Raw genomic sequence first — 26706 nt, forward strand, 5'->3', positions numbered from 1 at the left:
ATATATTTAATTTAAATACATAAATACTTGAATTGAAATAAATAAAAAATTAGTTAAGCTTGATTTATAATGTAAAACTATTATGTTTAAGTATATGTTATATAACAGTTACATATGCATTTACTGAGAGTACACAGATTTCAAATACTAAACTGCTAATTCCCTTATATACGTGCTCAAAAGTTGTCTCTAAGTATTATGTATTACAGCGTAATCACATGATGATATTGTGAATAGACGAGTATACCAATACATGTGTATTAGCACACGCATATAATACATGCACAGGCTGTACTCCATACCTCATTGCTTTACGCATGTGCGAGAATTTTGTACATACTTTTTAGATCCATGTATTTGGCCTAAGTTAGCAGTCTATTTATTTGAAGTCTGTAGAATACACACACACACACACACAATATATACGTATGTATATATATTTCACCACTCTTGTGTCAAGTAGTGTTAATTCATAATCTTAGTATACTTCCCTCCTCATTCCTGCTTTTCTTTTCCTTATTTTTTCTTCTTTATGACTGTTCCATAAAAACGACAATGCTAAATCCATTTTAAAAAGGTAATTTGTAAACACGTGTGTATGTGTATTATGTGTTTTGTGCGCGCACGCTCGCCGCGATACGCATGCGATTAATTAATCTCGACAGAGTCACGCAAGCCGCACTGTAACGACGAATAGGAGTAATGTAAGACTCAACGAGTAGCTGAAGAGACGACCGGCGCCACCGCAAAATTTGATCTCCATCTCCTCGGGATGGTAATTAATACATTTCGGTGGTCTTCGCCGATACAGACGTTCCCTCCGTGCTGTGCATGCTCCGGGCTCGGTCAGCGCTTCGATAGGTTCAATGCTGAGCTGTTTGCTGCCGCATGGGCACAGTGTGTCGACTACCAGTAGTATCAAATTGGTGTGACGGATCTTTTGGACGCTAAACGGTCTGTGAAAAAAGAGAAATGTATTTATTATTGTTAATAAGTAAATAATTTCAACTAGCTAATCAGAATAAATTAAGGTGTATCTGGTTGCTTAGCAATAGTTTATTACTGTTACATCTTTTGTTGCTCATTGCTTTTACTTCACTTTTATTTTGTATGTCGTGTGTGGATGTAAGGCCTTGCTATCCGAGCGTATCATTCCATGATGTCTGAATGATTTTAAGGGGGGAAACTCGTGTAGATCGAAATTTTTGAGCCTCTTTTTACATAAATTGATAGAAAATTACAAATTATCCCTCAAATATGATAGAAGAACTTTGGAAGCAATTACAGACTTCTTTTGTATTATTTCCGACTAAAGTGAAACAGTTGCGTCGGCCGGAGCGCGCAGGTATACGAGTGTGCCTCGGACGCTTGGAAGAAGAAAGAGGAAAGAAGAAACAGAAGAAAAAAAGGAAGATTTTCTCTATGGCAGATTAATAAAAAAACTACTGTAAGTTTAAATAAAAGACGATTTTTTGGCGATTTTTTACTAAAACTTTAAACGCGTTTTTTTTTTCAAAACGCTAAATTTTTCGCGCCGGAACAAAATGCTCAAAAACTATTCGACCGATTTTGATGAAACTTTGAGAGAATATTCTTCAACTTATTGGCCACTGCACAAACCTATTCAATTTTTAATTTTTAATGTTAAAAAACTTATGAGCAATTATTTATTTAAAAAAAGTTAAAAATTTTTTAAAACATTGTCGTTCTTGCAATTTTGCAAGTTTTAATAATATTGGAGATTTGTGCTATGCGTTTTTACTTAAATAAAAAAAAACTTTTGAATTTTCTGTTTCAGATCAGATTTGCGGCCTCTATTTGTTCCAGCGCATTTTCAAGGTGCCATCTTTGAGCCGCCATTGATAGCTTATTTATAGATATTTACAAAAAAAAAATTATATGTTATAGTTAATAATGTCAATAAAAAACATAAAATTTCAAATCATTCCATCTATTTTCCCCCCAAAAATTCCTAAAAAACAGGCCATTTACACAAGTTTCCCCTCTTAAATTTATTCAATTGATGTCAGATAAGTTTAAAATGTTTACAATATTTAAGGTGTGATTAATTAATAAACTTATTTATTGTCATAATTTAAATTCTGATAAATCATCAGGTTATGAACCAGACGTTTTGGCCAATGAGAATTAATTAAAGAATTAATTCATAAAATTTACTTATTTAAAAGAAAAAGATTAGTGTAAAAAGAAAAGAGATAAAGATTTTAAATATTAGAGAGTTGTTATGACAATAATTTACAATTTAAATGTTGGTGTTGTTACTGTTGCTACGGAAACAGGCGTTTAAAATATTGAATAAAAATTTAAGTTTAAAAGAAAAAAAAAATTAAATAATTTATAAGAGAAAGCGTAATTCATAAAATTGAATTTATAAAATTAAAATTGTGAAGCGCGTGTTAAATTTGAATTCTGTAAAACAACGAATAATAACTTTGTAATTTAGAGTTTTGTTTAAGCGCGTAACGTAATTTATTGCAAATCGTAAATTGTAGCAAAAGAGAAAAGATATAATAGAATATAAAGAAGTGTGAAAGATATGAAAAATTTTAAAACAATAGTGCGAGATATACATAAAATAAATTATGAAAGTAAAAAGGTGGAAATATTGTTTAAAATTAAAAACAGAAAGGAAAAATAAAGACAGTATAATGCGAGTAATAGCAAAATTAATTGCGATTAAAAAAAATTATTTTATTCCCAGTAAACAAGAAACTTTGATCAACGTTTTTGAAATATTAATTTAAGTTAATTTTCTAAACATTATAACTTAATGATTTATAAATATTTAAAAAACGTTACTTAATAATATTGCTATCTTATATTATTAATAATATTATTAAAATATTTTAAAAACATTTATTAGATGTTATTTAAATGTTATTAAACGTTATGACATAACGTTTGATAAACGTTTTAAAAATATTACTTAATAATATTACTGTCTTAATGTTATAAAAATATTGTAAAAACACGAGAAACATATATTTTAAATGCTATTAAACGTTATAATATAATTTTATAAATATTTTCAAAATATTTAATAATATCTAAATTTTTCTAAATAATTTTACAGACATATAAATTAAAATATTTATTTTTCATATGTTTATAATATGAATTATGTTATCATATAAATTATTCAATTTTTATGTTTTGCTTGTACATATTTATACTTATGTGTATAGCATATATCGATCGAAATAATTACGTTTTTTACAGTTTTTTTTTTAAATATGATTTTGGTTCTTTGTCTTCAATCTAGGAATCTGGTTTGTCTGTTGAATATCGCCTACTAATCATGTGTTTGTCATGTGTTTTGTGTTGCAACGTTTACATAATTAATACGTTGCAACGTTTACATAATTATTTATAACATTAAATTAATAACTTTGTTATTAATTTAATGTTATAAATAACACCTTGGCAGAAAAAATTCTATAAATATCTAAAAATATCTACTGAAAATAAAAATTTATAGAATTTTTTATTGTTTTATTATAAATATTAGAGGAAAAGATGATAATATGGCCAATGCGGGTAATATGACCACCCATATTATCTCCGTTATTAGCTGACGAATTCTAGTAATTATTTATGATATCATTTGTTTAGTAGCCTACTGTTATATAATGATGCTAATTTGACAAAACACAACAGTCAATATTTGTTATAAGGCATTTTTACTTTTAAGTTCGAAATTTTTTTAAAGTACATATTAACATTTAATTACACAAACTTCCTCTTTTTTTAAACTTAACCGCATTATCACCCAAATGTATGCACACTTGAGTACTTTCTTATTATTTAACTCTTTATTCGGCTGTATATATTTTGAGTTATACAAAATTAAACAATGATATAGGATGTTGTCAATATGGCCATCTAAGTGCTAGTAATATGGTTACTTTTTCGAGATCTCCATATCAACAAAATTCCTTGATAAATCGATTAAAGGCTTACTTTAAGGCTGTTAATTATTTTAAATCCCTTATATGAATAAGGTTTTTCATATTTAAGGTTATTTTTATTTAACTTCCATTAAATCTGAATCAAAATTACTTGTTTCGATACAACTTATTTTATATAAATATATATGTTTCTAACAAAATACTGTGACCTTTTTAAACAAAACCAATTTTTTTTACATTTATTTTTGTGATGGCCATATTACCCTCCCTATTCCTTTTCGGCCCATTATACAGTATCGTTACATTTTTATAAATAATTGTTACGTTCGGCAGACTTCACGATTTCCTTTCGTCAGAGAAACAAATAAGATTACAAAAGAAATTCCATTTTAAAGGTCTCCGATAATTTTTTATGCGTCTAGGATTAGTCTGTTAAAAACGTGACGACAAACATGGATGGACGAAACGACCAAGTTGATAATTTCAACTCCTTTTGAATATCGAGTCAACAAACAATAAGTTCTGAAGGTAGAAATACAAAAACAAACTCGGGTTCGAAGCAAGGTTTCACGTTTCCTCACAAAAAATGAACAATAAAGAATCTAAACATTAGCAAAAAATAAATAACCGTTTCCTCCAACTACAAACCATATCGTAGCACGTCTAGCACGATAAAGAATTATTTATCTTTTAAATCCAAAGAGAAGATAACCTACGCGATAGGTCAAATCCTTTTGAGAAAATTAAAAAAATGTGAGAAGAAATAGAGGAACTTTCGACTCAACGTATAATTAATCAAAAAGAAAAAACTTTTTCTCCAATAAGAAATCTTAGAATTCACTCACCACATAATCCTGAAAAAGAGTCCTACCAATTAGAATAATTCAACTACCGACAACTGGATCTTCCTTTTGTAAGAAGAGCGTCCCAGATGCGGACAGTAATAAACGGACACAGTAGGCTGAGTGAAACGGACACAGTAACAAACGGACACAGTAACAAACGGACACAGTAACAAACGTACACAGTGCGAAGCGGACACAGATCAAATGCGCACAGACCAAATGCACACAGACCAAATGCGCACAGACCAAACGGACACAGCAACAAATGCGCACAGTGCGAAACGGACACAGTAACAAATGTGCACAGACCAAATGCGCACAGATCAAATGCGAACACATAGATTGCGACTTCTCAGGGCACCTCTACCGACGGGGTGGGTGTGGGAAGTGGGCGAAGCCCCCCCTTGCACCCCCCATGCGCGCGCGCGCGTGTGTGTGTGTGTGTGTGTGTGTGTGCAAAGCATTCTCTGCACTACATGGGTTTGCGACTGTCCGTTTCGCACTGTGCGCATTTGGTCCGTGCGCATTTGTTATTGTGTCCGTTTCGTACTGTGCGCATTTGGTCCGTGTGTATTTGGTCTGTGTGTATTTGGTCCGTGCGCATTTGGTCCGTGCGCATTTGTTACTATGTTCGTTTCGCACTGTGCGCATTTGGTCTGTGTCCGTTTCGCACTGTATCCGTTTGTTACTGTGTCCGTTTGGTCTGTGTGCATTTGGTCTGTGTCCGTTTTGCAATGTATCCGTTCATCACTGTCCGTTTGGTCTGTGCGCATTTGGTCTGTGTCCGTTTTGCATTGTGTCCGTTTATTATTGTGTCCGTTTTACTCAGCCTGCCGTGTTCGTTTATTACTGTGACTCACTCTCTGTAACTCTGTATATATAATACCAAATCTCGAATAGCAACAGTTAGTTACCCAGCAGTTAGCAAGCGGTTAGTTACCCAGTTAGTTAGTATAAGAAATAATCATGTAGAATTAGTGCGCGAATAAACTTTAGTACCATTCCATCCGGTCAAGAAATCTCTTCGATTCCGACAGATTTATTTGAGAATTAGTAATGAGTAAGTCCCACAATCACAATTTCTTTCTTTTGTTTTTACGTTACTCATGTACTCCTTTCCGTTTTAAGTTTTTAAGAGCCGCTCCTATGAGTAAGTTCTACGATTATATTTACTCCCTTCTTTAAGACACGCTCCTATTATTTATAAATAATTCCCTCTTAGAGTTTAATCGGCAACCTCGCGCACTACTCGACGCTGTCTACTCTGAATACTTGGATTCTTTAAAAATACCTCCACCGACATCTCAAAATTTTGAGGAACCCCAGCGCGATCCTCATGATATCCTTATAACATCTCACAATCTTGAAAAACCCCGTGCAATCCTCAAGATATCCTTACACTATCTCATAATCTTGAGGAACCCCTGCGTGATCCTCGAGATGTTCTTACTCCTCCTGTCTCTCCAATTTATTCTTCGATCAGTTCCCCAAAACCCAAAGATGTTCCACCCTCACTCTCTCCTGCGCTATTCCTTATCCTCTTACAATTTCAAGCACCTCTGTTTTTCCCATGTAACGATTTAGTAAACCCTTCGACTATTTCTTTGCTCCGTATTTACCGTTATAACTATAGAATTAAAAACAAAAATCTTTTTGTTTCCCTTTCTCCGCCCACCACATACTTATATAATATTTGTACAACTATATACATACTTACTATGCGTTTTAAATTTGATTATACCACCGTTATTACAAAATTATCAAATCACGACTTCAATGCTTATTTGTATTAAAAAAATTTTTTTTATTTTTTATTTTGTTATTAGAATAAATATTTTTGTTAATTTTACGTAAAACTCTTCATCATTTATTTAAGTTTTTACGACCTTTCCTCTCCCTGAAATATCCCAAACAAGGATAGCACTTGATCCGATCCCGAGTTAAAGCGATTCAATTCGTTGACAAAACTTGGACCGACGGACGCACGATTTGAAAACGGGTTATAACGAGCTTACGCTGACCCACATTTTTTAGTCACAAAAAGTGTTCAACCCGAGGCACCTACTTTCTCTTAATTTGTGTGCCTACGGGAATTCTACGTTTTGTTACATCCTTTCTTACTCTACCTGTTCTCCCTGAAATATCCTTCTTATCAAATAAATAGAGTTAAATCCCATAAGGCTGGACGTAACATACTATATAATAAATATTTTATAACTTTGAATTGAAAATCTAATAAGCAACACTTTGATGAATATAATTGTAAAATTTCAACTTAAAACATTGATTAATTATTAACGAAGTTATTAAATAAAACATAAATGGGTAAATTAAAAACTATATTACCACCTTCTCCTCTATTTTTTGTAGAAATTTTCAAAAAAATAATCACATATTACTAATACTTTCTATTAATATTTTATAATTATAATTTAGAATTAATATATTTTATAATTTATAGTTTTATCTTTATCAGAAGAACAGAGCAAAAACATGTTTTTATAAGTAATTCCACATGTTATTTTGCATACGTAAAAATTAATAAAAAAACTGTAAAGGATGGTTGCAATAAGGCTGTTTTTTGGCGCCTTACCAAATAACACAAAACTTCATGATTTTATTGTTCATAATAGGACTCATTAATCCCCTAAGTGGTTTCCTAAAGAAACAAGTGGTTACAGTAAAATGACAGTTTGCATTTTATATGGAATTTAAGCTATTGTTGACGTGTTTGGCAGTTTATTTAACCATGTTCTAAGGCGTGATTATTTACCATACTTTCCTAAAAACTGTCTCAGGGTATCATATTTAAGATATAAAATCCATCACTGCATCTATGGGAAGGCAACAAATGCATCTATGAGAAGAAGGTAATCTAACCTAACGCTTCAAAGTGAGCAGTAGCACGGTGCCGCAGCCAGACATAAAGATGTTTACCTTACCAAAAATATTCAGATGATTCTTCCAATTAATTTTTGGTGTAATATATTTCTTTTTCTTATGATCTGATTATTTTTTATTTAATTTTCATCTAATTTTATTACATTTTTATAACTTGATCAGTTATTTTTGACTCGTTAGGATGACTATGCGTAAGCCCAAAACAAAAACGCATTGAGAACTAAAACTGTCCTTTGCGCTCTTGAAAAACAAAACAAAAACAAAAAAAGAAAATAGGCAACAACCGCCATGTCAACGTTCGTGCCTCTGGGTTCCGCTGAGACCCTTACGGAAAAAACACTAAAAATAACACTTAAAAATACTCAAGTTGAGTATAATTTGGGACAAGGGGTAAACACTCAATTCAGTATAAACACTCAACTTGAGTGTTCGCTCTTTAATTTACTTTTAATTAGAGTGTTATTACTTTCAACTTGAATGTTCGCCATCTAATTGAGTGTTAATTTCAATGTTAATCCTAAATTTAAAAATAACACTGAAATTAACACTCAATTAGATGGCAAACATCCAAGTTGAAAGTAATACTCAAATTAATACTTAAAGCCAGCTGAACACTTTACAGTTGAATGTTTATTTTAGATATTCGTTTTATGTCCATTACTACCAATGCAGATTAATTTTAATCTCGGTTGAACTTGCTTTTCTTGCTTTTGTTTTTATTTAATATTTTTAATCCAATGTTTGAGAGTGCACACTCAATATTAAGTGCATACCTTCAACCGATAGATGTTGAGTGTACATCCTCAACGTTTCAGTGTTCACACTTTATGTTGGAAGTATACACTCATTTATTGAGTGTCATATCCAAATGTTGACAGTATACTTTCAAATATTTAGTATTTAAATTCAAACTTTGGTATGAACACTTAATCATTGGATGTACACACTCAATGTTCGAGTATAAACACTCAATCTTTAGTGTAAATACTTAAGATTTGAGCGTATACACCTAAATTTGGGAGTAAACTCCCAAAATCGAGTATTAACACTCAATTTTGAGTGTAAACTTTCGAAATTAAAGTGTTTTTTCCGTAAGAGGAGCGATTCAAAATGGAATAACTCTTTTGAGAAAAAATTATTTTTTCTACATATATATGCATTAGAATACACAGTAACCACTTGTGTTGTCCAATACCAGATATAATAAGAACAGCAAAATAGAGAGTTACCAGGGTTTCATATATTCGTACCGGTTACTTTACTAAAAATATTCAGGTGATTTTTTTTAGATAATTTTTTACCTGACATTTTAAAATAACATATCATTTGACCTTGTTCCCTATCCTTTTCTTATTTAATTTATCATCTTATATCTTGTTAGAGATGTCATTCAAAATAACTGATCAAGTTATAAAAAAGTAATGAAATCAGGTGAAAATCAAGTGAAAAATAATCAGATCGTAAGAAAAAGAAATATATTACACCAAAAATCCATTGGAAGAATCGTCTGAATAGTTTTGGTAAGATAAGTATCTTTATGTGTAGCTGCGGCACACGAGTACTGCGCTACTGCTCACTTTGAAGCGTTAGGTTAGGTTAGGTTACTCTTCTTCCTCAGCGGGTCGTGCGCGCCATCGAGGGTTTGGGCCTCGAAGTGGCGCGGCGAAAGACGGAGGCCCTGTATTTTCACCGAGCTTCCGTCAGAGGTGGTCCCCCGCCGACGGAGAGGCCCTGGGTCCTCGTTGGCGACACCCCCGTCCGGATCGGGTCCTTTGTGAAGTACCTGGGCCTGGTCCTGGACGGCTCCTGGAACTTCGGCGAGCACTTCCGCCGACTGGCTCTGCGATTGGAGAGGGCGGTGGAGTCGCCTGCTCCCCAACATCGGGGGTCTCGGGGCGGGAGTGCGCTGCCTATATGGGGGGATAGTGCAAGCGATGGCACTGTACGGTGCGCCAATCTGGGTCGGTGCCCTGATGGCCAAAAAAAATTGAAGAAGTGTGTCGCTGCTGCACTCCGTGCAGCGGCACATGGATATCAGGGCTGCGAGGGCGTACCGTACGACCACCCATGCGGCGGCGACGGCCTTGTCGGGCATGCCCCCCCTGGATCTAGTCGCGAGGGCTCAGGCCCGGGTATACGAGCGGACGCGACAGATCCGGGAGGCGGGCGGTGTCGTGACGGACGGCGCCCGTCGTCTGCTGAGGCTCCAGGCCCGGTGGTCGCTAGTCGAGGAGTGACGCGCGCGCCTCGAGGATCCGAGGTGCGCCGGCCAGTGGACCGTCGCGCGTCGGGGCCCTGGCCCCGGTGCTGGCGGATTGGCTAGACCGGGGTTGGGGCAGGGTGTTTTTCCGGATGGCACAGATGTTCACCGGGCATGGTTGCTTCGGTGATTTCCTGTGCCGAATCCGGAAGGAGGCTTGCTGCCACCACTGCGAAAGCGAGGAGGAGACGGACACCGCGCTCCACACGCTGGCCACGTGCCCGGCGTGGGAGAGGGAGCGCGGTGTCCTGAGGGCAAAGTTAAGGCCCGGCGAGGACTTGTCCCTCGGCACGTTGGCACGGGCGATGCTGAGAGACGAGTCCACGTGGGAAGCGGCCTTCTCCTTCTGCAAGACTGTAATGTCGCGGAAGGAGGAGGCCGAGAGGGTGAAGAGGGGAGAGGGGGGTCCTCGCAGATCCCCCCTTCCGGATTTGGGAGAAACCGGGGCAAGGGACGCACCACTCCCTTGCCGCCGGCGTCGCGGTCGTCCGCCAGACTCGGCGGGCGGCGGGGACCGCGACCGGGAGTTGATGCCCCCGCCCCCGGCCGCCGTCAAGATGGCCGCGCTCGAACCTCCGGTGGACCGCGGAGGGCAACCGGGGGCGTCCTCCGGACGCTGACGGGGAGGAGGAGCGGCGGGCGCGCCGGCCTCGAGTTAGACGAAGTCGGCGCGCGCGAACGGGGCGTACGGTCCGGGGGGAGAACAAGAAAGAGGGGCCGATGGACACGGCCCTCCCTCCCCCCCTGGACTATGAAACGGACACTAACCGCCCGCCGGGAGGGGGGGGGCTGACCTGACCACTGGGTCCGGAGCCCCACCCTTCCACACAGTGTGCCGCGCGCCGCTGGGGGGGTCGAGGCTGCTCGGGGCGACGCCCGCCCCGGCCCTCGACTCCCCCCAGCGCGAGTGATAATTCGGGGAGACAATAACATCCCAGCTAGCAAAATGACGCAAACTTTGCGCGAAGTTTGCCGCAAACTCGAGCAAACCTTTGCAACAAAATTACGACAAGGTGTGTCCGCATTAAGCTTAGCTTTTGCTGGCAAGGCTTGTTGTAAATAGTATGACGCATATTTTATGCAAATAACAGGGTAAAATTTACTAGTAAAGCATAACAACAAATTTGCAGCAAGAACAAGGCAAACCTTGCTGTACACAATATGATAGCAAATTTGTGGCAAGAATAGAGCAAACCTTGCTGAACATAGCATGATAGCAAATTTGTGGCAAAAACAAGGCAAACCTTGTTATGCACAATATGATAGCAAATTTGTGGCAAGAACAGGACAAATATTTTCGAAATTTAGATCAACAAAAATGATTATTAGACTGAAATATTAGACTGATTAGTCCAATGTTAAATGTGAATGGTGCAATCGTACTTGGTTCTCTGTTCTCGACGAGCCCCTTTTATTAATCCAGTAGGTAAATCTTTTTCACGAGAAATGCGCCATCTCGAGATAGATAGTAAAGTCAGAAATAAAATTTAAAACCCGATAATGCAACCCTATTATTTACATAAAATGTGCGTCATACTATTTGCGACAAGCCTTGCCAACAAAAACTAAGCTGTTTACGGACACACCTTGTCGCAATTTTGTTGCGAAAGTATGCTCGGCAAGTTTTATTTTGTTCTTGCTACTAATTTGCCGTTATTCTGTGCTTAACAAGATTTCCTGTTTCTGCCATAAATTTATTGTCATGTCGTGTAGCAAGGTTTGCTCTGTTATTTGCTTAAATTTTGCATTTTATTGTGTCGGAACAAATCTTGTAATTTCTATACGTAATATTTATGTACAAGTCTTTCTCTGTTATTTGCAGCATCGTGTGATGAAAACTTTTGCCGTAAATTTGCTCAAAACTTTTAGAAAACAAAGCAACAGACAATTACTTGTCATAAAATTGTTGTCAAAATTGAAACAATCCTTGCTGTAAAGCTTTCACGATATGTGATTTTAACAGGCCTGGCTAGCTGGGATCGGTCCCCCCGTGTCCCTCCTTTCCACACTTGACCGTGGAGGGGGGGGAGCAGTGGCGGCCTGGGGAGACTGGAAACGACAGTCTCCTCTCGCCCCCTTCCAATAGATGGCCGGTCCAAGCTCAAAAGACAAGTCGGGCGAGCGGGGCTTTCCGGTCTCGGAGACGTCCGCCCCGCTCGCCCGACGAGACGCGCGTGCCAAAGGTGCGTCGGCGCGGGGGGGGGGGGGGCACCGGCAGTTATGCTGGACAGTGATTCCCGGTGGGTCCTCCGAAGCGCGCCGTAAAGGCCATCCGAGATGGGTTTAGTGGGTAAGACGGGCATTGCACGCGGTCGGGAAGGGCTTAGCCTCCCCGACCGCAAGCCCGTGAGTCCCACATAACCCCCGCCCGTGAGTCATCAGCGGCGGGGGTATGCGTAAATGCATTCCCACCTCGCAAAACAAAAAAAAAGGTTACTCTTCTTCCCATAAGTGCATCTGTTGGTGGATTTTATATCTTAAATATGATACCCTGAGACAGTTTTTGGAAAAGTATGATGAACAGTCACGCATTAAAACATGGTTAAATAAACTGCCAAACAATAGCATAAATCCCATGTAAAATGCAAACTTTTAAATTGTCATTTTACAGTAACCACTTATTTCTTCAGGAAATCACTTGGGGGATTAATGAGTCCCATCGTGAACAACAAAATCACGAAGTTTCGTGTTATTTGGTATTTGGTGGGGTGCCAAAAAACGGCCTTATTGCAACTCATCCTTTATATTTATTTATAAATATATATTTTTTTTAAAGTAAAAGAATATAGTAATTAAGAACTAGCCCATTAAAAAAAAGAAATTCTCTAATTAGAAGTTTCATTTTTCTGACATCTATTAAATTAATCTATGACAAATATGTATTCATGAGCATCAAGTGTTGATGGATCATCACGAAGTGTTAAGTTGTGTAAAGTCTTTGAAGTCAAGCAATGTCGACGGTGGTTCACAGTTGGATGGGTGTTTTTTTAAAGCAATGCCAAATACGACTATAGTGAGGTAATCGTGCTTTCTGAGGAACAACGTAAATTTAATTTTTTTATTACATTATAATTATGTTATTTCAACATTTTCACAATCCCAAATAGCTACAAATGTATGTATGAGCACAAATTGTTCTCATGTTGCTAATAAAGGTGTTAGCATCTTGCTACGCATTTATTTGCTAGCATTCGACACTGATCTTAAATAATGCTAGCATAATGTTTGAAACGTGCAAAGAATTTTATTTCCGACATCGAATGCTAGCAAACAACGGCACAAGGGACGACATAAATGCGTAGCAAGATGCTAATATCTTTATTATATCATACTGGCTATCTGGAAATGTTATTTTAACATATTTGCAATGTTAAAAAATATAAATGTAATGTTATTTACAACAACATTGCAAATGTTATTTTAACATTAATTTCCAAATTAAAGCCAAAGTTTGTTCATAATGATGTTGTATACAACGTTAAAAACTACATTATTAACGCGGTAATGACCGAAAAAGGAAGTGGCTCCGGCGTGCGAATAAGAAAAAACGAGACACAATCATTGTAGAGAAGAACAAATGCAGTCTTTGGTACAATATTGTCAATAATCTAGGAACAACAATCGCTGGACGTCAGAAAGATTCCGTCGCAATTTCCATTGCTTTAGCCTGAGTCTAGTGGTCTGGCTCGCATGTTAATCTTCTATTTTCTACCTGGACGCGATGACGCGCTGTCCGGGTATTGCTCGAGAAATTACTGTCGCGGCCGTACGCTAGATTTGAGTACAAAATAATTTGAGAGATAACGCGCTGAGAGTTAAAGTCGCATGATGCGCTAAAAAAAACGTTACGCTCGCGAGATTCTCTGATTCTCGATTGTCCGGCAGATCAGTCCTATAGGCGAGAGGGTCTCAAGGTGCCTAAGTACGCGGGTGAGCTAAGATCTGTCAACGCGGGTGAGCAGTTCTCTTTATATGTAAAATTGCAATGATGCTTGCAAAGTTATTGCTATAGTTAGTCCGACAGATCAGTCCTGTAGGCGAGAGATTCTCAGAGTACCCGACTAAGAACGCGGGCTAGTCAAGATCTACGGACGCGGGTAGCCATAAATTCCGTGATCCGTGAATTTCTGTACGAGTGACCCAATTAGAATGTGGGGGACTTCCCTGCTTTGTTGAAAGCGAAGCATGTCTGGTAGACGTCCTTGACCCAGCACGGTAGGAAATCTTTTCCGTGAATAATGCTGCAGGTGGTCACCGTATTCCCATAGATGAGTGTTGACCAATACGGGATTGCCGAAAGATGTAGTAATTGTCTCTGTATTCAATCGCACTTCGCTAATTGCACTAAGATTCAAAACTATTGCACAAGAGATCGCGCTTCGCACTTGGTTACAGTGTATATTGTATTCGCATCCGAACTCTAAAAAAATAGTCGAAAGACTGACGCAATGTATACCTAATTTTCCGTAGTGACCGCTGTTTTCACACAAATCCCACTCTTCACTCTTTTGCTTGATAATTGATTGGCTAAAGGGATGTCGCATGTATCGACGCCATTGACTTATTGTTGCCAGTGAAAAACCAATGGAAGGGCCGTAAAAATTTAAATACCTGAGGTGAGGACTGCTTTTTGTTAAGCAAAGAGGGTGAACCCGAGTCATTTCGTGACAATGTGTGAAAAACGCAGCCGGTTACAATTATGCGTGTTCGAGATTTGCACGCGCTCGTCGAGAAAGACTTCGAGATTCTAAAAAATCTATACATGGGCAGATAAAAGATTTCTCGAATGCGTAGTTTGTCAGGTGATCCGAATCGGTCTCGATATTTCTTTTGTAATAAAAGCTATTTTCTTTATAATATACTTAGAAACTTACAAGGGAACCTTGCGAACTTGAAAATTCAGATTTTAATGAAACTTGACATACAGGTAGAGGGGGTAAATACATGAATTTAGAAATTTTTAATAGCGGCCCAAAAATGGTTTAAAAGGGGGATTGTCCTGATTGCGCATTTGGCTCGGATAAGCGATTGGACACAGTTCCGATTGGACATGGACTCGATTGGACACGGTCTCGATTGCACACCGTCCCGATCGGACACAATCCCGATTAGACACGATACGATTCCGCATTGTAGATAGTACATGGATTAGCAACTTGGACGAGGTAGGTGCGGGAGGGGGGCGAAGCCCCGCTTACACCCCGCGCGAGTGCGTGTATGTGTGTGTGTGTGTGTGTGTGTGTGTGTACACAAAGCATTTTCGCACCACATGAATTTGCGTCTATAAAATATGTATAAGAAAGATACTTATAATAAATATTTTGTACGTATTTTTATGTCTGAGTTTGTCAGGTATAAAGAAATTATGATAAATATTTATGAAAATATTAAAAATATTTATGTATTATAATTCAAAAATAAAAATATTTCGAGTTTATATACATAATTATTTTTTGGTACATTTTAAAAATATATTTCTTATATTGTTAATAATATTTTTTGTATTACTTTTAAATGGTTTATGAAAAATGATTATATAATTTAAAAAAAATATTTTTTAAACAAATTCGTAAAACTTTTATGAAAATTTATGCTAAATTTTCTGTGCTATCTACGTTGTTTTTGCATTATTCTGCGATGCGGAATCGTATCGTGTGCAATCGGGTCGGTGCGCATTCGGGTTGGTGTGCAATCGGGTCCGTGCGCAATCGGGTTCGTGTGCAATCGAGTCCGTGTGCAATCGGATCGGTGTGCAAACTGGTGGTGTGCAATCGGGTCGGTGCGCAAACGGGTCCGTGTGCAAACGGGTCGGTGCGCAATCGGGTTCGCGTGCAATCGAGTCCGTGTGCAATCGGATCGGTGTGCAAACTGGTGGTGTGCAATCGGGTTGGTGCGCAATCGGGTGCGTGTGCAATCGGATCGGTGTGCAAACGGGTCGTGTGCAATCGGGTCGGTGCGCAATCGGGTCCGCGTGTAAAAGGGTCGGTGCGCAATCGGGTCCGTGTGCAATCGAGTCCGTGTGCAATCGAGTTTGTGTGCAAACGGATCGTGTGCAAACGGGTCGGTGCGCAATCGGGTCCGTGTGCAATCGGGTCCGTGTCCAATCGGATCTGTGTCCAATCAAGTCTGTGTCCAATCGAAACTGTGTCCGATCGGGACAGTGTGCAATCGGGATTGTGTCCAATCGAGTCCGTGTCCAATGGGGTCTGTGTCCAATCGAGTTCGTGTCCAAACGGAACTGTATCCAATCAGGAAATACTACTGTGTCCAATCGCTTATGTGCGCAATCGGGCCTTAATCGGGCCAACCTTTAAAGGGGCCACCTTTTAAAGATTAAGACATTTTTGCGTTTTCTCGATATATCACGTAAACTAAATAAAATTAAAAAAATGTTTTATACAAAAATTTTACAATAAAACTATTTCTATTTAATTACAGTAATAAAATTTTGAAAAAAATAAAAAAAAAAGGTTTTTTTTATTTTTGAAAAAATTTTTTTTCAAAGTTTTATTAATATAGTTAGATAGAGATATTTTTGCCATAAAACTTTTGTATAAAACATTTTTTGATATCTTCAATACTTTTCGAGATTATTGAAAAAGGCAAAAATTTGCTTTATACATAGTTTTATTCTTTAGATCGCTTTTGATCGGAACTTGAAAATTTATCTGTTTATCTAATTACATGTTTTTTTCGCGAATGGGAAAAATGCATTGTGTATCTCCCATGGTCGGTCCATGGGGGTATATGGGATCCATTAAAAACCCACCGCTTGGACAAAACACGAAGGGACAACATACTGTCACCGGAAAGAACTAGGACTATTTCGGGGATTTAATTACATGTGTGTTTCATCTAAAATTATATTTAAAAAAACATTTTTATTTAATCACGTTAATAAAATTTACAAAAAATAAATTTTTTGGGGTTTTTTCCATATAAAAGAATTTTTAATTTGGGAAAATTCAGACACCGTCGATTCCTGATAGGAGTATGATTTCCATCCCTAAAATGTGGTGTAATTATTTTTTTGAGGATACCATAATTGTAAACACTACGAAATATAAGAATGTTCGTAAGTAACAAATTTCTTATTTAGATAATTATAATGTTTATTAGTAGCGTTTGTAATAATTTAAATGTTTTTTTTATACATTATAGACAAACTCTATGTATAAATCGTAAGATGGAAGGACAGATGGAAAGAATTTTTCCAGAATATTATGCAATATATTCGAAGTCCTTCCCGAGCATGCAAGTACACCGCGGACATTTTAGGGATAGAAATCATACTCCTATCAAGAATCGACGTCTGAAAATTTTTCCATGTGTCACCCAAAAAATTTCTTTATATGGGAAATAAAAAAAAAGTTTATTTCTTGTTAATTTTATTAACGTGATTAAATAAAAATGTTTTTTTATATAACTTTAGATGAAACACACATGTAATTAGGTCCCCGAAATAGTCCTAGTTGTTTACGGTGACAGTATGTTGTCCCTTTGTGTTTATGTTCATCCAAACGGTGGGTTTTTTAATGGATCCCACATACCCCTATGGACCGACCATGGGAGATACACAATGCATTTTTCCCATTCGCAAAAAAAATATATAATTGGGTAAACAGATAAATTTATGAATTTTCAAATCCCGATCAAAAGCGATCTAAAAGATGAAACTATTCCTGATGTATAGAGCAGATTTTTGCCTTTTTCGATAATCTCAAAAAGTATTGGAGATATCAAAAAATATTTTATACAAAAGTTTTATGGCAAAAATATTTCTATCTAACTACATTAATAAAATTTTGAAAAAAAAAAAGTTATTATTCTAGTTAGAATGTAGATAAAAGTATTTTTATTGAAAGACTTTTTTTATATTTTGTTTAGTCTACGAGATATATCGAGAAAACGCAAAAATGTTACTCTTTGAATGATGGTTTCATCCTTTTAAACCGTTTTTGGACTGTTACTAAAAATTTTTTAATTCATTTATTTACCCCCTCTACATTTATGCCAAGTTTCATTAAAATTTGAATTTTTGAATTCGCGAGGTTCCCTTGTTAGTAAATATTACTTACACTTAGTGAATAACATTATAATTACGTTGCAGCAATGATGTTTTTCTTACTGATTGTGAGTTAGTCATTAAAAAAGATATTAAAAATTAATTATAGAATTTATATAAGATTAATTAAACAATTGATTTAAGAAATTTAAATAAAGACATTTTGAGTTATTTTATTCTTTTCTTTTAGAATGGCGAAAGTTGTGGAAAACTATTTTAATATTGAAAAACTTATCGGAGTGAAAAATTTCCAAATTTGAAAATTTCGAATTAAGATTTGTTTAGAGCGAATAAAGTATTAGAAATAGTGATTGAAAGTAGTAATGAAAATATAAATAAATCAGGGAGGAAGAAAGATGAGATTACGAAGAAGATTATATCGACATTAGATAAGAAACCGCTTTTACAAATAATGGATTGTTATACATCAAATGAAATCTGGATTAAAATAAGTGGTACTTATGAAAGAGACAATCTGTAACAGAAATGTAAGTTGATGCAAGAATTTTATAGTATTATTTTTGAAAAGGGTACTGATATGATAATTTATATTAGTATACTTAAAAGTTTAATTTTCAGATAGATGACAAGATATTAATTTTAAAAATATTAGCAACTCTTCCGAAGGAATATATGCATTTTGTAAGTGGTTGGTAGTCAATAGAAATTTGAAAGAAAGACTGTCGAAAATTTGACAGCAAGATTAATCGGTGAAGAACAGAGGTTAAATCTAAAAGAAGAGAAGGAAAGAATGTGGCTTTTAAAATGACATTAAGATGCAATAAATGTAAAAAAGCAGGACATATTACCAGGTATTGTAAAAATAAGAAACAACAAGGTGATAAATATGTACAATGTTTTAAATGCAATAAAGAAAGTCACATTGCTAAATTTTGTAAAGAAAAAGAGAAAACAGATGTAGAATATGTAAAAAGAGGAATCAAGAAAAGGATTGTTATTTCAGAGATAAGAAACAAGATGAAAATGGAGATAAAAATAAGGTAGCCCTTTTTACTAATAAATTTAATAAAGGAACACTTGGATAATAGACTCAGGAAGCACATAAAATGTAATAAATGAAAAGATGCTAATAGACATAAAAGAGTCAGATATCGTAATTAATGTTGCTGAGACTAAAGAAATTATGAAAGCATAATATATTAGAAAAGTAGAATATGATAAATTTGTGCTAAATGAAGTACTGTACGTTCCAAATTTGAGTACAAATCTATTGTCGATAAATTAAATTACAAAAAATGATGATAAAGTTAATTTCACAAAAGATAAGGTAATAATAAAATCTAATAATAAAATTGTTTTAGAAGGAAAAAAACAAAGTCTGTTTCAAATATAACTAAAGTCTGAACGTAGCACGAGATTTATGATGGCAGAAAATAAAAAGAGTCAAGCAAGAAAATAGCATAGAAAATTAGGCAACTTAAGTGTTGGAAAAATGGAAGAGTTAATGAAACAGAATGTTGATATTAATTTATCATCAAAAAATATAGAAGAATTGAAAGAAGTGTGTGAAGTCTCTATCAGAAGGTTAAGCAGACTAGAATTTAGTCACTAGATTTAAGTTTGATTCATTAAAATCTAAAGCATGAAGGGCACTAGAGATTATGCATACGGATCTGTATGGATCTACATAGATCCTAACACATAAAATAGGAAGAAATACTTTAGGATATTTTTCAATGATTATACTCATTATACGATAGTTTATTTGCTGAAAAGTAAAAATAAAATAAAAAAAACATTACAGGAGTATGTAAAGCGTGTTGAAGCACATTGGAATTTGAAGATGAATCCAAGATTAGGTGCGACGAGGAAAAGAATATCAGAATAAAGATATTCTAGAGTGGTGTAAGCAAAGAGGATCTTATTTGATAAAGTATGAGCACTGAGGTTTGATTCAGCTTTTGATAAGAAAAAGTGAGGTGAGGCATTATATTGTTCAGTATATATATTAAACAAATTACCAATAGATTTTCTGGAAAGCACACCACATAAAATGTAGAAAAGAAAAAGACCAAGTTTTGAAGTAATGCAAATCTTTGGGAATATTATAGTATAAGCCTATGTTAAAAGATTTGTATTTATAAAGAAATTAGGAGAAAGGAGTAAGAAATTATTTTTTTGTGGAATATGCATTAAACAGGAATCCGGAGGAGAGAAAAATTACAATTGCAAGAAACGTAGTGTTTGGAGAATCGAAAGGAGAAGAAAATGCGCAAAGAAAGTTAAATTTATTTAACTGGAAGAACAACAGGAAGAAGATAATAAAATTGATAAAGAAGAAGAATGGGAAGATGCAAATGAAGGAAATTCAAGAGATTCCTCGTTTCTACAAAACAGAAGAGAACGAAAACTTAAAAAAAAAAAACAAGATAAAAGTAGAGCACTGAACATTTCAAAAAAAGAACATAAAGCATCAATTGAAAATCAAGTAGTAGAAACAAAAAGAAAATTTATAAGATAGAAAAGACGTTCTGAATTTTAAAATAAATATGTGATGCTAACTTATAATGAGATAGTCACAGGACCTGATCGAGAAAAATGGAAGAAGGCTACATATGAAGAAAAAAGTCTTTAAGCGAAAATGAGACCTAGGAAAAGCTGAATATGAAGAGTGCGAAAGATGGAAAACCACTGACAGGAAAATGGATTTTCTGAATTAACAAGATGAAAGACATAAAGCACATCTTATTATTTGAAGTTATAAACAAAAACAAGGAATTACACAAAAAAGTCCGGCGGACTAAACCATGATATTCTCATGTTGTTTGGGGTGACTGAATTCGAAGCCTGTTTTGGCCCATCAAGTTTCTTCGAGTGAGTCCCAGATGCGTACAGTAATAAACGGACACAGCAGGCTGAGTGAAACGGACACAGTAATAAACGGACACAGACCAAACGAACACAGCAATAGACGGACACAGTAACAAACGGACACAGTAACAAACGAATACAGTAACAAACGGACACAGACCAAATGCGCACACTGCACATGCGCACGGACCAAATGCACACACGGAAAGTCGCAAACCCATGTGATGCAGTGAATGCTTTGCACGTACACACAAACACACACATGGGGGGGGGGGGGGTGCAAGGGGAGCCTTCGGCCCCCCTCCCGCACCCACCCCGTCCAAGTCGCTAACCTATGTGGACTTTACTCTGCTTGCAATGTACATGGATGGCATTTGGTCCGTGCGCATGTGCAGTGTGCGCATTTGATCTGTGTCCGTTTGTTACTGTGTCCGTTTATTATTGTGTCCGTTTATTACTGTGTCTGTTTATTACTGTGTCCGTTTATTACTGTGTCCGTTTGTTCCTGTGTCCGTTTATTAGTGTGTCCGTTTATTACTATGTCCGGTTGTTACTGTGTCCGTTTCGCACTGTATCCGTTTGTTACTGTGTCCGTTTATTATTGTGTCCGTTTGGTCTGTGTCCGTTTGTTACTGTGTCCGTTTCACTCAGCCTGCTGTGTCCGTTTATTACTGTACGCATCTGGAATGCTCCCGTTTCTTCAGTGATATCAAAAAATAATCGCTAAAATGACAATTTTCAGACTAAACTATAATCTTGACGACTAAAACTATTAGGGAGAAAAAGTATTCTTACATTTTTCGATTGCTGAATTTGATTTTTACATTAGATTACCCCATGAAATTTGACATTCAACAGAAATCAACCATTATGTTTACAAATGTAAATGTTTATTTATATTTTGTAAACATAATACTACAGCAACCTAAGCCAAAACGGGCTTCGAATTCGGATTCAGCGATCCCAAAAATAAAAGGACATCATGATTTAGTTCGTCGGACACACACTTTGTGTGTGTGTGTGTGTGTGTGTGTGTGTGTGTGTCTGTGTTATTATCAATTTAATAAAAAAGAAGAAAATTTTATTAAAATACTAATAAATTTTTCATAAAATTATAAATTTATCATCAGAATACATTACGTTTTTAATTAAATTTTTTTTATATATTTTTTAACTCAGTTTAATAATAAGTTTATTAATTTTTTTCATAAAATTTTGTTGAAATTATGATGAAATCAAATATTGGTATAAATATTTTAAAATAAATATAAAATTCAATAAAATATCATCGAAATTTCATTAAAACCATAAAAATTTTACTAAATTGTTCCTAAAGGAGATATAAGTTATAGTATAAAGATTTGCATGTAAAAAAGTAACAAGTTTCACCAATTATTTATCATCCCTGAGAAATTTCTTAATAAGGATACATTATTATAAATCTATAGTTGTTGAATTTAAAAGTTTTTGGAGTTTCTTTCGATTCTCGTCTTAAAATTGAAAATCTGCAGGATGTTTCCTAATCCATTTTAGCGGATGGATAGGGAATTAAGAAACATCCTGTATAATTAAAATTTATTAAATATTCTTGGAAATAGTATAACATACATTATTATTTATAAGTTCGGAAACTTATGATTTTCTTGCATCTTATAAAAAATTAAATTTAAAAAATTTTAAAAACATTTATTGGTAAAATTATGATAAGAGTTGTTTCATTTTTTTATTTGTTGTAATTTCTAAAATTCGAGAAACATTTTATAAAAATGAATTTTTACATAAAAAATTCGATATTGTAAAAAATTGCACGAATTAAAAAACATTTTAAAGCTTAGAAAGTTTACTTCAAAATACTTTTTCGTTAATTTTTATTCGACATTTTACCTATATTTTATGAACTACAACACTTCAAGAATAAAACAAAAATGTTAAAAAGAATACTAGTTTTTAAGTGTTTGTATATAATTAACAATATTTTAGGAACAAAATGTAAAAATAAATCTAAAAGAAGAAGAATAATTACAACTATTTATTTTATTTAAAATGCAATTTTAAAAAGTTTACATCCTTTTTTAACGAAATATTTAATCTTTTGCAAAATGCAAAAAAAATTCAAATGTTTCTGAATCCTAATTTAGAAACGATAGTTTATATTCATCAACATATAACTCAGAATAATTAGTGCACATTATTAACAAAATTTCGTATGTATTTCTTTTATAGATTTAGAAATTTTTTTCTAGAATTAACCCACACAACACGGGAGCGTTCCAGATGCGCACAGTAATAAACGGACACAGTAGGCTGAGTGAAATGGACACAGTAACAAACGGACAAAGTGCGAAACAGACCAAATGCGCATAGATCAAATGCGTACAGACCAAATGGGCACAGATCAAACGGACATAGTAACAAACGGACTTACCACATGGGTTGCGACGTTTCAGGGCACCCATACCGACGGGGTGGAGAAAAGAGGGGGCCGAAGCTCCCCTTGCACCTCCCCCCCCCGCGCGCGCGCGCGCGTGTGTGTGTGTGTGTGTGTGTGTGCAAAGCATTTTCTGCATCACCTGGGTTTGCGACTGTGTCCGTTTGTTAACAGTGTCCATTTGGTCTGTGCGCATTTGGTCCGTGTCTGTTTTGCACTGTGTCCGTTTCGTACTGTGTCCGTTTTGCACTATGTTCGTTTGTTACTGTGTCCGTTTCGCACTGTGTCCGTTTGTTACTGTGTCTGTTTTGCACTGTGTCCGTTTGTTGCTATGTCCGTTTCACCCAGCCTGTTGTGTCCGTTTATTACTGTGCGCATGTCTGGGACTCCTTCCACAGCACACTTTATCCTGAGGATATCCTAAATTGTCGCAGACAGACGAAGGCGATCCCACGGATATCCCAATAAGTAGCATCCGGGATATCCTACAACAATATCTTAGGATATCGTAAAATATCTTAAAATATCATATGATATGGTATTAATATATTTCAATATCCTAAGAGGATATCTTAAAATATTCCCAGATAGCCAGTATGATATAATAAAGATATTAGCATCTTGCTACGCATTTATGTCGTCCCTTGTGCTGTTGTTTGCTAGCATTTGATGTCGGAAATAAAATTCTTTGCACGTTTCAAACATTATGCTAGCATTACTTAAGATCAGTGTCGAATGGTAGCAAATAACAGCACAAGGGACGACGTAAATGCATAGCAAGATGCTAACATCTTTATTAGCAACATGAGAACAATTTGTGCTCATACATACATTTGTGGCTATCTGGGTTATTAGATATTATAATGACTTAACTTTGAAAACCATACGCATGGTAAAGGTGATTGCACTTACATTTCCTTAATCGTAATCGTAAGATTTCAACCAATCATATTGCTGTGTTTGCTCTGTTCGTATAAAATAAAATTTTTTAATATTTAATTTTTTATAATTGTTTATTATTGTTAATATGCCACAGTGTTTCGATAAGTGTACTTTTTTTATGTTCTGACGTTTCAATCTACGCTTCTTAGAGATTTAATTTACGCTTTTGTCACTCTTTCATTACATTAACTTTTCGAGGTCACACTGGGTGGTTACCACCCATTGTTTAAATTCAACACATTATATCTTTCCGATTTAAGAAAAAATGATACTAGTAACGCTATTTAATGGTAATTCAAGATTTTATCTATGCTCTTATATTATACTGTAACTGAAAGTCGCGTTGGTTTGTTTTTGGCAGTCGTCCAAAGACAAGGTAGGGTGGTAGCCACCCCATGTGTGACTTCCGTGTAAGTTTTTTGTGTTTTTTAGTGGTTTGAATTTTTGTGTTTTTTGTGGTCTAAAAAGTGTAAAAAAGTATGATATAATACAGATTCTTATGCCTAAAATTTTTTTAAAATCTTTATGTTAATTTATTCTTCGAAAATATGCAGCAGTCTATAATTTACGGCAGTGACCATATAAGATATTTTATAAAATGATGGACGTAATGATTTCAACAATGTTAATTCGGATGTCGAGGAAAATCATATTCAAACGATTCAGAGCAATCTGTGGACGAAATGGACAGTGATCTTGAAAATGTAACGTTAGATTAACGCATTCTAACATTGCGTGCACGTGGTAAACCGCAATCTATTTTGCGAGGAAAAAATGGTTTTGCGTGGCATACAAAAAAGTGACGCTCAAGTAAATACTGTCGCAACATGACTTTTCTATAAAAATATCTGTTTTTCAGTATGCTAAAATACTCCATGTGCAGTATGCAAAATAAATACTCTTTTTGAAAAAATGGTCAAAGACATATTTTTTTTCTTTGAAGTATAAGACTTGAGCAATAAAAGTCTAAATTTTTAGCTAAAAATATTGAAAATTAAAAAAGTTGTGATTTATTATGTAAAAACTTTTTTTTTTAATGTTGGAAGATTCAAAAATTTTTTTAGGTACTAACAGCTTTAGATTTTTGCTTAAATAATATCAGAATACATTTTCCAAACATTCAAGTTTATCCATAAATTTTTTTGTTACCATATCTTTGATAATTTCATAAATACAGTACTTTAAAAATGACGATGGGTGGTAACCACGAAGTGTGACCTCGAAGGGTTAAGGATATGATGGGATATTATTTGGATATAATAGGATATCATAAGATATCTTATTACTTATCGAAACACTGTGGCATATTAACAATACTAAAAAATTATAAAAAATTAAACATTAAAAAATTTTATTTTATACAAATAGAGCAAAAACAGCAATATGATTAGTCGAAATCTTACGGTTATGATTAAGAAAATGTAAGTGCAAATCGCCTTTACCATGCGTACGGTTTTCAAAGTTAAGCAATGTCGGCGATGATTGACACTTAGATGACTGTTTTTTCGTACAGAGATTAAACATGCTTTAATAGGTACAATTGTGGCTTGGCTGAACATGTATAGTCTTTTTCCTCTTACAAAATTACCATAGAAATAATTGGAATTTTTTATTTTTTGTTTAAGTTTTTTTAATTCTCAGAAACCCTTAAAACTACTTAGAAATATTCAAAAATTTTCTAAATTAATCAGAATTTTTTATTTTTTAAATTTTTCTGAGAAACGTTCAAATTCCTATAAAAAATCGGAACATTTATAAAAAATTCAGAAAAAAATCTGAAAAATTCTAACAAATTTTTTCACCAGTGTATATTACAATATCAAATTTTTTGGACATCTAGATATGGTTTGATATATCTACGGGATGTCAAATCGATGATGAAACATTTGTACATCCCTTGGATATCCCTTAGATATCTGAGATAATCCACAGATATTCAAAGGATATTGCGCTATCTCAAAATGACATCTCAGGGACATCCTTAGGGTAAAGTGTGCTGTGTGGGAAAGGATATGTATTATCAGTCTGTGAATTCGACTTTATATCGAAAATAGAAAAATTTTTTTGTCACATGTGCATCGAAAGTATCCTTTTTGTGTCATTTTTTTGTGGTTAAAGTTGATGATTTCAACATTTTAACATTTTTGCACAGTCTTGTCCTCTAATAGATGGCGTGAATTGTGACAAAAAATATTTGAAGAACTGGAAAGAAAGTTAGGAAGAAAAACTGGTAATTAATAAAAGGATAAGAAACGAAATTTAAATATCTTATAGTACCTAGAAGAGAACTGCAAAGAACGACACAGAGTATTTCCATAGTTATAAATTTGAGATAAGTTAATAACCTTATTTGAATGCATGCATTAATGAAACAGAAAGAACAAAATATAAAAGTAAATCGCGTATAGAATCAAGGTCAATCGGTCATTCTACTAGCTTAACAAGCTATTCAAGTCGAGATTGATATCTAGGCATGCAAGCTCAAGTTGTAAGACTATTGTTAG

The 26706-nt window shown here is 35.2% G+C and overlaps 1 protein-coding gene across 3 annotated transcripts in view; it reads right to left on the reverse strand.

Moving 5' to 3' along the window:
- Window positions 1-505: 505 nt before the first annotated feature.
- The window catches only part of LOC105838187 (voltage-dependent calcium channel subunit alpha-2/delta-4), a 187842-nt gene continuing 161641 nt past the window's right edge, over window positions 506-26706 (reverse strand). For all 3 annotated transcript variants that reach the window (XM_036292266.1, XM_036292265.1, XM_036292264.1), the window contains one exon: window positions 506-956. In XM_036292266.1, the coding sequence (XP_036148159.1) occupies window positions 668-956 (289 nt within the window). In that variant the 3' untranslated portion in view covers window positions 506-667. The remainder of the gene's footprint in view (window positions 957-26706) is intronic.

This window comes from Monomorium pharaonis, chromosome 9 (genome assembly GCF_013373865.1).
Source record: "Monomorium pharaonis isolate MP-MQ-018 chromosome 9, ASM1337386v2, whole genome shotgun sequence".
NCBI classification, from domain to species: domain Eukaryota; kingdom Metazoa; phylum Arthropoda; class Insecta; order Hymenoptera; family Formicidae; genus Monomorium; species Monomorium pharaonis.